Here is a 12,962-nt window from a genome sequence, read left to right as displayed (position 1 = left end):
ATTCATAATTTGTGAATTTGACAGTACCAATGCTGCCACTGAAAATATTTGATTAAAAACACTTTCAGTAGCTCGTTAGGGACATGGTGTTCTAAAACAACTATATGCTAGAAGTAAGTTTTCACTTCTTCACGAAAAACTGCTCTCATTGTCGCCCTTAGGCACTGAGGAAAAATCACTACAAACCATCGCATCTTCACAATCACTGACCGGCGACTAAGGCTACATTTACTGCAATTGCAAAACCAAATGCACAACAAATCGCTGCAAGTGTAAAATTGACAAGCTACTATGTAATTCTCATGCCATACAAGTTCAACTTGTTGTAACAAGTGATAATATTGATTGAGACTATAGTAGTACAATAATATAATCGGAATGTTTCTGTCATTTACTTACATTAATAATCAATAAAGACTTAATTTCGTGATAATTACGATATAAAAAAATATTAATCTGCTCATGATCTTCTAATTCGAGCATTGGCCGGTCGTCCCTAAACAGATGATCTTCTAATTAGAACTTTGGCCAGCCCTAGGACTGGCCGGCCAAAGGCCGAAATCAAGAGCCATTTCAGACTTTGGCCGGTCTATCCTGGCCAGTCCGCGGATTGGCCGCCCAAAAGCCGAAATGAAGTAAAGTTTCGGACTTTGGTCCGTCAATGCGCGCTTTGGCCGACTTCGGGCTTTGACCGTAGCATATATATAGATTATGTTTTTTTTCCAGACGCCGACAATCAGGAGAAAGTCTGTCATAACGAGAATGCCAACAAAAGAAAAATACTTTGTGCTTATATCGGGTCTCGCACTTATAACAGGTGTAATGCTTTATAATTTTCAGAGGTAAAACCGTGTTCATTTGGCGCGCAAGGTTTTTTTAGTCATGTAGTTTTGTAGTATTTACATTTATTCGCATTGAAATCAAGGTGTTTTTAGCGCAATTTCCATACTGGCAATTGCGTTTAATAATTCGTCATTTCTGGATGGATGGATGTGTGGATGTGTGTCCGCAGCTTTAAGTCGTATCTCCTCCTTAACGAAGCAATATCGAGGACTAGTTCCAAAGCAAATATGTTAAGCAAGTTCCGAGGATGATTGTGGGCCAAAAAAATTCCCGGATTTCCTTCCTGGATTTCCCGGAAAAGCCAAAAAACCTCGAAAAAAATGCAGTTTTTGGCCCATATTTCGGCAACCAGACCACTTGGCGACTTGAAACATTTACCAATCGATTTCTGCCATAATTTAGAACAATATTGTCGAAGAAAGTTTTCAAAAATATCCTTTCGTTCGGTCACAAAAAAATATTTACTACTTTTTAAAACTGAGCATCGTATAGGCCTACTCGTTAAAATAAAACTATTTCCGTTGATATAGGTTAATATAGTTGTCCTTTTTTTTTAGCGCAAAAAAATATCCTTTCGTTCGGTCACAAAAAAATAAAAATGGTTATGGATAACATAAGGAAATTGCGCTTAAATTGTCACTAGACTTTTTATTAACTTGTTTTAATACATAGAAAACTTTTTTGCAAAAAAAAAGCATTTAAATAATAATGCACTAAAAAGTGAAAATAAATTATTTACTTTAAAATAAAATAATTAACCACTATATAAATAGTTAAGAAGACACGCACGAGTCGCTCTATTATGTATTGAATAGCCTACCTTTATTTGAACTCAAGAAGCGACCCTTGCTTTAGTTATTAAATAGTAGTAAATTATTATATATTCAAAGAAACTCTTTTTTTATACATAGTATAGAGGAAATATTGTAATCGTGCACAATAATCACATGAAATTTTGACAGTTTTCGTCGTTTTACACCTCAATATTTCGTCATATACGGAGTATAGGGGACTTATTTTAATCGGGCGAAAATTCTAAATTCCAGATTTATCAAACTTTCGACGTTTTACCAGTCGGAAAAAAACTGGATTTTGCAATTCTGTCCGTGTCTATGGCCGTGAACACGATAACTTAAGTAACTTTACAGCTAGATTGATGAAATAAGTTAATATATAAGTAATATATCAAATTTGTAGTTCTGACGTAACGTGTCAACGATTTCCGGTAGCCGGAAGTGGAACTTATTCTAGTTTTGGGAATATAGCCTTAGTACTGTTTTAGATAGATAAACGAAATTTCACATATAATTAAAAGATCTAATTATCTGCCTTCTGTCAAATTCTGAGTAAGTTTCGGTGAACGGAAGTATTACTTTACATTATTTCCGATTTTTCCAAAAACTCATAAGAAATTATGTAGTACAAATAATCCGCACTGATAAACACATATTGTTTCCCGTTCACTTGGTCCGTGATTCTTTTTTCTACGAGATTCTATTTTTAAAATGTTAAGTATTTAAAAATTGATTAAAATCATGTCAATAACCCGAGTTGTCATACCCCGTAGTGTGACATAAGAATATTTGAGAAAGTTTATGGTAGATCACCCCCCGCTTTATTTTTTCAGTACTCTAAAATTGTGCATCTAATGAACCTCTAATAATCTATAAGATAATTAAAATAATACCGTATTTAAAATTAATCATAATATAATTATAAATTCACATATTTAGCTTTTTAATATTTTTTTATTACACAGCTATCCGACTATTCGTTATGAATCGATTCCAGTAACTGTACCAAGATATAAACTGGAGTCATTGCTTCCCCATGGTACGTTTGACGTACATTTCTCTCTAGCGACGGAGCAAGAATTCTGGGACACACACCCTATTGATATCTATGAAGCTTTTGCTCAACATTCCTACAAGACGTGGGATACCTGTAGAAATACATGCGATGTCAAAGAGCCAGTGTGCAAGGCTAATTCAATTGGAGGCTTGTCAAATTTAAATGCGCGAGGGTTAATATATAGAAAACCTTTTCTCGCGAGAGGGCAGTACGTCTATGAATGGGAGAAAAAATATTTGAGTTATCCCCCTTTGACCGATGCTAAAACGCTGCCAGATTTGGAGTTGTCGAACGTGACAGTTGAAAACGCAAGACAAGGTGTGGTCAGGTGTAAGATGCTTGAAACTATACGCGGTCGTCTGGATGTCGTGGATGGGTACGGGCGTCAGAGAAGCAAGGGAGACGATGTGGTCAGGGTTTGGATGAAGGGAGATAATCCACAGTACTCTGTTGTTGGGGAAGTTACTGACTTACAGAATGGCAGCTATACTTTCTCCATTATGTGTTTGTGGAATGGAACATCCTCGGTAATTCATTTTTATTTCTTTGTGGCTGCTTTTATTTTAACAACTACTATAACATTAATAATTATAATTATAATTGTAATTATAATTATAATTATAATTATAATTATAATTATAATTATAATTATAATTATAATTATAATTATAATTATAATTATAATTATAATTATAATTATAATTATAATTATAATTATAATTATAATTATAATTATAATTATAATTATAATTATAATTATAATTATAATTATAATTATAATTATAATTATAATTATAATTATAATTATAATTATAATTATAATTATAATTATAATTATAATTATAATTATAATTATAATTATAATTATAATTATAATTATAATTATCTATATATATAATTCTCTTCTTCGAGCCGTTAGAAAACAAGCTGCAAACGCTCTCCCTACCTCCCCACCCCTACATGGTTTTAGTGAGCTGTGTTCACTCTAAATGTTTACAAGCAGAGCCAACGATTTTAAACGTAGGGGGGGGGGGGGGGGAGGAGGGGGGGAGGGAAGGAAGGGGGGGGGGGGGTTATGGTCCTTAACGAGCTACTTATAGTGTTTTAAAGAAATATTTTCAGTGTCAGCGTTGGTACTGTCGAATTCACAAATTATGAATTATTGAAAATTAGAAACAACTAAATAGCGGCGTATGTTATGCCGCGGGCCGGCTCGTTATAATTATAATTATAATAAGAAGTGGTTTGCGTGCAGAGTTTCTTTCATGCAATTTTTCGGGTGGGGCAAAGTCCCACACACGCGTAAGAACGTCTAAGCCGCCCCACCCCAACTCAAAAGAAATGACGTCATCGATACTCTATAATAAAATTACCGCCTAATTAATGTGTCTAATCTAAAAAGCGGTTTGCGTGCAGAGTTTCTTTCATGCAATTCTTCGGGTAGTGGCTAAGCGCGACACCAGTGTTTCTTTCAGACTTTTTCCTCCCCGGAGAGGGGGGGGGATTACTTGAAATTTTCGGGGGCGGGGGTAGAATTTGCGGGGAGGGGGCGGACACTGGAAAAAGTATATAATTATATTTCGTTGAGTGGGATGGTAGACATGTTTTGTGGTGTATGTGTGTGTGGGGGGGGGGGGGGGGAGAGCCCCCTAATCCCAAGTAGAGTTGCCTGAAAGAAACTCTTATTAAGCGACTTTTGTCATGATTGAGATAAGGTGCATGGTTTAGAGGTATGGCTAATAGTATATTTAGTATAAATGCGCTATAACTACGTATAGTTCATGCTTAAATTCGATCAAAATACCGATTCTGGATAAAAATCCGTTTTTAATGTCATTTTTCGTTTCTATTTAAACTTGAAGTATAGGTGGTGATTTTGGTTTTGGTTTTAGTTTAGAGAAAATAGACAGCACTATCAACCTAGCGCCCGTTGTATCCTTCCTCAACTGGCCATTTTTCTCGTTAATAATAATAATAATGTTAATAATGATAATAATAATAATAACCGTGACCACAAAATTTTCAGGAAATTAAAACCAGCTTATATAGGAATAAAATAGAGAAGAAAAAACATTGGAACGAACTAAAATGTATTGACCACAACCTTTAGAAATAAGAAGTTGACAGTGTAAAATAACTACAAAAGCATATAAATAATTGAAATTGTTTCTTATGAGATGGCACAGAAATAATTATATGGCTGCTTTGAAAATTATGGATACTCTATTTAACAGCTAGATGTTGGGGAGTTCTTGTTGATAAGTAAAGTTCCCTTTTGGAACTTGACGATTCATGGGGCAAGTGAAGTAGAGTTCACCTGTGATCACGGCATAGAAAGTGTAGTGTGGCAGCACTAAGCACAGCTGGCTTTATTTTCCTTAACGTGAGTTAGGTACCCATCTGGGTGACATGATTGTACTGATTTATTTCAAATACAGAAAACTGTTGATTTGTTTGTTTTTTTTTAGAAAAATATAATATTACAGCCTTTCTTTGTAATAACTTTAAGATAAATACGTGAATTCGTTTTATCCCAATAGTTTCTTATGCAATGATTCTAATGTTACCAGATAAAAGTAGCCATTTCCTACCCACGGGAATTTATAAGAATCGTCATACACCAGATTCACGTGGGTGTGGCCCGATACATGACAGCAACTTTCACCAATAAACAATTAACAGAGGTATTTCTAAAAAAAAATATTAATATTAATATTAATCTTCAGGAAATTAAAACGAGCTTATCTTGAAAATTATACGTCTGATGTTTCTTTTGCCTTTTATTATATTTCATATTTAGTCGTAAATCTTATGTAAAAAAAAAAAGCAAATGATGTGCTTATAAAAATATATGCAGGTTTTTCTTATGTATTTGTTATTACGTTTCATATTTAACCATGAATCTTAAATTTATAAACATAATTGCTTTAAAAAAAATAATATTTAAAAAAAATTGTATGATCGCCACTAAGTGACGTAAGTTTAAGCTGTCTGCAAGTTAAATACAGCGTTATGTCTTATCAGCACTCTGTTTGTTTCCACACCCCCAACATACCTGGCTGGGAGTGTATTTGTAACTTCAGCAAGTTTGGATATGATAATTACTACTGTGGTAGACCCAGGGATCCCAGGTATGAATATAAATAAATGAATAAATAAATAAATAAATAAATAAATTATATATATATATATATATATATATATATATATATATATATATAGGTCTACATATACTAACCCTTATCGGCTAGGCTTTGCTCCAGTTATTTATAGCCCTGTCTAAAATAAAATAATAACTGAAACATGAATGTGTGTTTAATTTTTTAAATAAATAGCAATGCATACAACTACAATTAAAGCAGTAAATCGTTCACATTTAATTTATTGTAAAATTTTCTATACGAATGAACTGTCCTTTCCGGATAGCACGTTTTTAACCAAATACTATGACCATCTGAGTCCAATCATTAAATAGAACAATTAAAGCCATTGTTAATTAAGGTTGACTTTCAATAATTGGGTATATGGAACAATTAAAATAATTTTTAATTAAGGTTGACCTGTGATGATTGGGTGTATGGAAACTCTCTGAATGTGGCGCCTCCTCATGATGTGACAGATGCTGAACGCGACTTGATTCGTTCCATTATGGGGTAAATACCTTAATACAATCACCTTTAGAACTAATTCGTGCATGTTTGTGTTTCTAAATAGTCTTCTTAAAACATTTTCAATTACGACACAGTTATTATTATTATTAGTGTTTGTTTTGGATTTCTCTGTTGCAGGAATTGATGTTTTTTTTTATAATATTTTTTTTTCTCAGTACACCAGCACAGCGAGTAGTGAAACGTGAAATAAAAGTTCTAAATGCAAACACAGGTAGAGTATTAAAAACAGCAGTTCAAGTACTATATCTGTCCTTGCATTGCGTGTGTGCTGCTATATTGTACCAGTGCATATCATTATATCTTTTTTTTACTTTCTCGTATACGAAGTATACAGGAAGTATTGTAATCGAGCGACAAAAAATCGAGATTTTCACAAATCTCGACGTTTTACACCTCCCTAAGTCGGAAAAACATAGTTTTGCAATCTTGTCCGTACGTCACTGTGTGTGTGTGTTCGTGTGTGTGTGTGTGTGCGTGCGTGTGTGTGTCTGTTTGTCTGTGTTTCTGTGTGTCTGTGTGTCTGTGAACACGATAACTTGAATACCATTACAGCTAGGCTGATAAAATTTCATATACAAGTATTATGTAAAATTTGTACTTCTGTGTCAATTTTTGTGAGATTTCCGGTAACCGGATGTGGAATTTATTCTATTTTCAATTTTTCAAAAGCCTGTTTCAGATAGATTAGTGAAATTTCACTCGTAAGTAAAATATCTAATCTTTGATTTTTATCTAATTTTCCGTTCACCGGAAGTACTAATTAACGCTATTTCCAACTTATTTTAAAAACGCATTTGAATTTATAAAGTACTAATAATATTCCGTACTATTATACACATATTGTTTGGTGTTTACTTGGTGCACAATTCTTTTTTCCACGAGATTCTATTACATTTTTAAAATGGATTAAAAATCATGTCTATATCCCGAGTTGCCATCCCCCGTAGTGTTATATAAGAATATTCGAGAAAGTTTAGGGGAGATCACTACCAGTTTATTTGTGTCATTTTTCGAATCCCTTGTTTTGTCTAGCTTTGCCTCTGTTTTTAAGGAAGTTCAGGTTTTTAATAATAAGATCTATACGCGATTTTTAAATTTAAAAAAGTTATCTAAACAAATTAAATAGTTTTAAAGCTTCAACTAAAATTACTTAAATTTATACTTTTGAATCATGATATTTCGATAAATTCAAAGGCGTGGCTCAGCTGATATAAATTCAAGCGTTCGTTTGTTGAAATATAATTTTGTTTTCTTTACAGATAACCTGCCTACACTCAAGCCTTGTCGTGAGTCTAATAAAAACGTCACCTGGGTGAGAAAAACACCTAAAGGCTACTGGAGTTCCGGACATGTCTGGAATTCTCTTGTTTGTAAAAAGGAAGAAGCCATCACAACACACTGGACCAGGAACTGTCTCCGGAACACGTCGGTCTGGATCTTTGGAGACTCAAACGGAAGACTTGCATATTTCAGTTTCCTTGACATGACAAAATGTGTTATAAAAGAAGGAGGGTACCCAGATAGGGCAAGTTGTGTGATTCCAGAGTACGGTATTGACATAACGTTACTCGCGCATGAACCACCAAAATATGTTTTAACAAGAAGAAGCGACAACTTCACAGGAGTGCCAGACTTTATCCAAACTCTGCCCAGAGACAGAAAACACGTCCTACTCATCCATTACTATCTCCACTACACCGCCGCCCATCTCAGTGTCCTGTCCTTACGCATGAGGAAACTCAGGGAAGGCATCGAGAGAATGCTGCAGAAGAATCCAAATGTTTTAGTCGGTCTAAAAATCCCTCACGTGACTTCTAAGTACTACCTCAACAACCACGCCGTGGGAGGGGACCCCCTCGTCCCCCAGTACATCGAGATGATCAGGCAAAGGTTCAGAGGTCTAGAGGATAAAGTCGTGTTTTTGGACTTGTGGGAGATGTCCATTGGAATAGAAAATGTCGATTATCATCCACCACAATACATCAACCGTGAAATGATCAAGTTTTTTTTATCGTTCCAATGTTAGTTTTTTTTAAAACCATATATATATATATATATATATATATATATATATATAGTTAAGAAACTTAATACAAAATCTTGATGTTACAACGTTTACTTTTAAGGCAACATTTCCATTTAAATCTACAAATCACGTGGTATGATGTTTTTCACATTTTCTTTACGTTGCTCACCCTTTAAAAAGTACCTGATTTGGATTACTCTCTTCTTACACAACCGTTCACTGCTATCTCGTTTAGTAACTGCCAATGCCATATTACAATGGCTGCTTAACAACACTTTAAAAATCGCTAACCTACTGGCTTTTAAAAATAAAGAACTTATCCCTAAGTAAAACAATAAATCTTCGCTAAAAGTATATATTTTAATAGAGAGGATTAGTAATATAAATACGATGGGCAGTTATTCTTCTGTTGGCTTGTGCATTTTTATATTTTAATAACGCAGTTTGGGATCAATATTTATGGCCATGCATCAGACGTTTGGCTTCGGGAATGTTTTAAAATTTGCATTTATAGTTCGCTTCATGTTATTATAACATTTTTACTTATAAGTTTTGTTTTGAAAAGTAAAACATACGACGTAAGCCCGAAGTGAAAATGTAAGGCCTTCTTCTCGATATAATGTGATAATTCTCACTTTATCTTTGTGGCTGTACAACCCATGGAAGGTTTTGATCTGCTTCACGCACTGTTGTCTGTTGTCTTCTTTTTTCCACATCTGGACACTTTAGTTGGCTATCTATTGAAGCCTAGGCCCGCCTTTTGGATCTTTGTCTTTGGGTTTTGGCTATACAAATAATTCAATTACATTGTTAATAAATAATAAATTTATCTTGCTTGCTTTTTTTCGTGTGTTTTTGACGTTTTTTTTAAATTGATTAATTAATATGAGGTGTTATTATTTGCCATTATTTTTCGTTTTACTCTTTGGGGACTTTAACGAGGCGTACATTTCTTGTGGAAAATATTTTAGAAAAAGCAACGAGTATTTAACAACATAACTTGCATCTTTAAATCCAAAATGTAATATAAAAATGTAAGTCCTGACTAGGGAAACTACAGGGTCAGTGCAAGTCTAGCAGGGCCCAGACTTTTAAAATTCTAACCTTAGTCTAAGTAAATAAATTAAAACAACAGAAAGGGCTTAATTTATACATTTATTATCTTTAATAAAATATAGAACCAAAATCAAATAATCATGCAAACCCTACAAAAAATATTTAAAAAAATAAAAGCAACAAATCATACTAAACACCCAATCGGACAACAAACGAACCTGAAAAGAGAACATATCCTTAAAGACTATGTAAAAACCAAAATCGTCTTATGCAAGGCATAAAGATGACACACAATTGAAAATAAAATGGATGTTGTACAAGTTGAACCTTCAAATAAAGGGTGACAACACCACGTCTTAATTAACAATCAATCAACAAGTAGTTCACGCAGAAAAAAACTTGTAAAAACATGTAAATATCTGGTCACTGAACTTTAAAAAAATAGCTAAAGGATCACAACAATTACCACCCTCGACATGAGGATCTCATAAAATAAAGCAGAATCAATTCACAATGGTACCTGACCATCATACCACCAGGTGGCTTGAAACTACAACCATTGCATATCCAAGTCGCTGTAACAAGCAAATAAGAACAATCTAATATATAAAGCTCAATTCTGTATGTAACACATATGTTTGTCGTGGATCTTCGATGGATTTAAGTGTTAGATAATTAAAGTCCTTATGGTCTAAAATTATGAGTTAAAAAATTAATATTGAAAGTTTTGGGAAATAATTTTCATTTATCAAACTGAAAGTAATAATTTTCGGCATGTTCATTAAACACAAGTTTTAAAAAAATATCATCTTTTACAAAAATTCTATTTATGTCTTTATTTAGTCCTATAGCACTTACTTCCCTTTGATAAATTAGGAAAACACAATTACTCCCTTTATAAAACCATTGCATTAGTGGAAAAGAATTTACTTTTTATTACTTTGTTTTGGTGTTGGGAAAATAATAATTACATAATTAGCGGGGATTGATCAAATGCAAATGTTGTAGGTATTTTACGGATAAGCTTGGAGTATTATAATTGTTCATTAAATTGAAACAGGCGCGTTCGTTTAAGTGAGTGCAAAAGACTATGAATAAGTTGGGGTACTATAGTCTTTTATTAAGCTAAAACAGGCGTTTATGTTCACGTTAGTGTTTTCTTTATGTTTAGGTTGGGTTTGCGTCAGTGGTTGCGGTTTGATTTGGTTCGTTTTTGTTCTTTCTTTTTTCGTTTTTGTTTGTGTTTTTTCTTTGGGTTTGTATTTGTGTTTGGTTGGTTTTGCGTTTGGATTTGGTTTGTTTTCGTTTGCTTTTTCGTTTTTTTTTGTGTTGTTATTGGTTGGTATTGTTGTTTGTGTTTGGGTTTGTTGTTAGGTTTTTGTTTTCGTTTGCTTTTTTTTTGTTTTTTTTCTTTGTGTTTGTATTTGTGTTTGTGGTTGTGGTTGGGTTTGTTGTTAGGTTTTTGTTTTCGTTTGTATTTGTAATTGTGTTAGCGTTATGTTTGCGTTTTGTTGTTTTGGTTTTGGTTGGTTGTGGTTTGGGTGGGCAATGCCGGGTTTATGATGATTACTAAACACACATGTAATGGTCTTTAACAGAAAGGTTTTTCAAAGAAGCCAGAGCAGGGCCTGGCCGGGACGGCTAGTAAAAAATAAAGCAGGAGTGATCTCCCCTAAACTTTCTGGTATATAGTTATACCAGGCTTACTGCCTAGCTTCGCTTAGTTTTTCAAAAACATTTGAGAATTTGAATACTTAATTATTTAGTTGACGGCTGAGGTGTGGAGTGCTTAAATTTAAACAGTAATGCTAATTTGAGAGAAAATTTTGTTGTTGTTCTTTGTTGTTTAAAGTCCATTTTCAGAGAAAATATTGGAAAGTTCGAAATGTATGACTAAAATGGAATTAGAACTACAGAGGTTCCATGAACAGTATATCTCATAATTTATATTGCATTGACTTTTAAAATTAATTAACTTATTTAATTAGGATACGTACCTTAATTAACAACTTAATTTTTTAACTGAAACAAATGCTATACTTCGTCATTTTCTTCTTATGTTTAAAATAGTATACAATTGTTTGAAAAATAATTATTTTAAAAAAGCTACCCCTTTGAAAATTGAACGACTGGAGTATGTCTTTGTTTACTTTTTTTACAAACAATTAATTATAAGAAAATACATCATCTGGACAAATCTAACGACCCTGAGGGTTTTTTTCGACGGGAATAATGTTTTTTTGTTATCCTCCAGGGTCGGTCAACGACCTCACAAAATATTAGGGAGATCGTTCGTCAATTTATTTATAGGTATCTGATATAATGAGAATTTCACTCGCGGTCACGTTTTAGCCCTCGTCGAGTGCTTTGAGTCTGACCAACAGTTTTTCCATACGGCCTAGTCATCTATAGAGGTGCATGCAAAAAAATGGCCAGATAAATAGAGGTTGAGTATCCTAAAATTTATGTTGAAATTACCCTGTTTTTCCCATAAAATACAAAGATTATAAAGGGAAATACGACTGGTCAATTTTGACCCATTTCCAGATTTTTCCCGGACATGCCGAGTCTTTTGTAACATACTTAGGTGTTCTCCTACCACCTCACAAAATATCAAAGGGGGTCGTTTGGTAAGAAATTTTTTCGTTATATAGCTCAAATAAGGAGATTTTCACTAGCCGTCATGTTTTAGCCCTCGTCGAGGGCTATGAGTCACTGACAGTTTTCCCTAAAGGTCAAGCCATTTACCTAGGAGCATGCAAAAAATTAGCCAGATATACTGAGTTTAAGTACCCTAAAATCCGCGTTGAAATGACCCTCTGTTTTTCCCATAAAATACAAAGATTATATAGGGGATACAACTGGTCTGTTTTTACCCCTTTCCGAAGTTTTCCCAGATATGCCGAGTTTTTTGTGACACCCCTAGGTGTTCTCCTACCACCTCACAAAATATCAAGGGGGTCGTTCGGCAAGAATTTTTTTCGTTATATAGCTCAAATTAAGAGATTTTCACTCGCGGTCATGTTTTAGCCCTCGTCGAGAGCTTAGAGTCAAACCGACAATTTTTCCTAAAGGTCAAGCTATTTACCTAGGAGCATGCAAAAAACGAGCCAGATATACTGAGTTTAAGTACCCTAAAATCCGCGTTAAAATGACCCTCTGTTTTTCCCATAAAATACAAAGATTATATAGGGAAATACAACTGGTCAGTTTTGACACCTTTCCAGATTTTTCATATAAAGAGAATTTCACTCGCGGTATCTTTTAGCCCTCGTCGAGGGTTTTGAGTCAAACCGACAGGTCTACCCTACGGCCAAGCCATTTACCTATAAGCATGCCAAAAATTAGCCAGATGTAAAGAGGGTTAGTGCCCTAAAATCCGTTTTCAAATTACCCTCTGTTTTTCCCATAAAATACAAAGATTATATAGGGAAATACAACTGGTCAGTTTTGACCCCTTTTCCCCTTTACTTTGCTTTATATATATATATATATATATATATATATATATATAT

General features: G+C 33.8%; 1 protein-coding gene across 1 annotated transcript; it reads left to right on the top strand.

Annotated features, from left to right (window-relative positions):
* Positions 1-762: 762 nt before the first annotated feature.
* LOC131931350 (NXPE family member 4-like) lies at positions 763-10,050 on the top strand. Its single transcript, XM_059288136.1, has 8 exons — positions 763-842; positions 2,603-3,221; positions 5,265-5,378; positions 5,719-5,825; positions 6,249-6,347; positions 6,521-6,576; positions 7,625-8,366; positions 9,987-10,050. The coding sequence occupies exons 1-8, from the start codon at positions 763-765 to the stop codon at positions 10,048-10,050; spliced, it is 1,881 nt and encodes a 626-aa protein (XP_059144119.1).
* Positions 10,051-12,962: the final 2,912 nt, after the last annotated feature.

This window comes from Physella acuta, unplaced genomic scaffold, assembly GCF_028476545.2.
Source record: "Physella acuta isolate Inbredline_101_S28 unplaced genomic scaffold, ASM2847654v3 ptg001949l, whole genome shotgun sequence".
NCBI lineage: Eukaryota > Metazoa > Mollusca > Gastropoda > Physidae > Physella > Physella acuta.
The sequence above is the reverse complement of the archived record's forward strand: the minus strand, read 5'-3'. Positions and strand labels throughout refer to the sequence as shown.

What these genes read in the sequence shown, in the direction of transcription:
- LOC131931350 (XM_059288136.1), top strand. Translation starts at nt 763, where the DNA reads ATGCCAACAAAAGAAAAATACTTTGTGCTTATATCGGGTCTCGCACTT. An exon ending in CCAATAAACAATTAACAGAG is followed by an intron (nt 5,379 to 5,718) that starts GTATTTCTAAAA and finishes ATGTCTTATCAG; the next exon opens with CACTCTGTTTGTTTCCACAC. An exon ending in ATCAACCGTGAAATGATCAA is followed by an intron (nt 8,367 to 9,986) that starts GTTTTTTTTATC and finishes TCATACCACCAG; the next exon opens with GTGGCTTGAAACTACAACCA.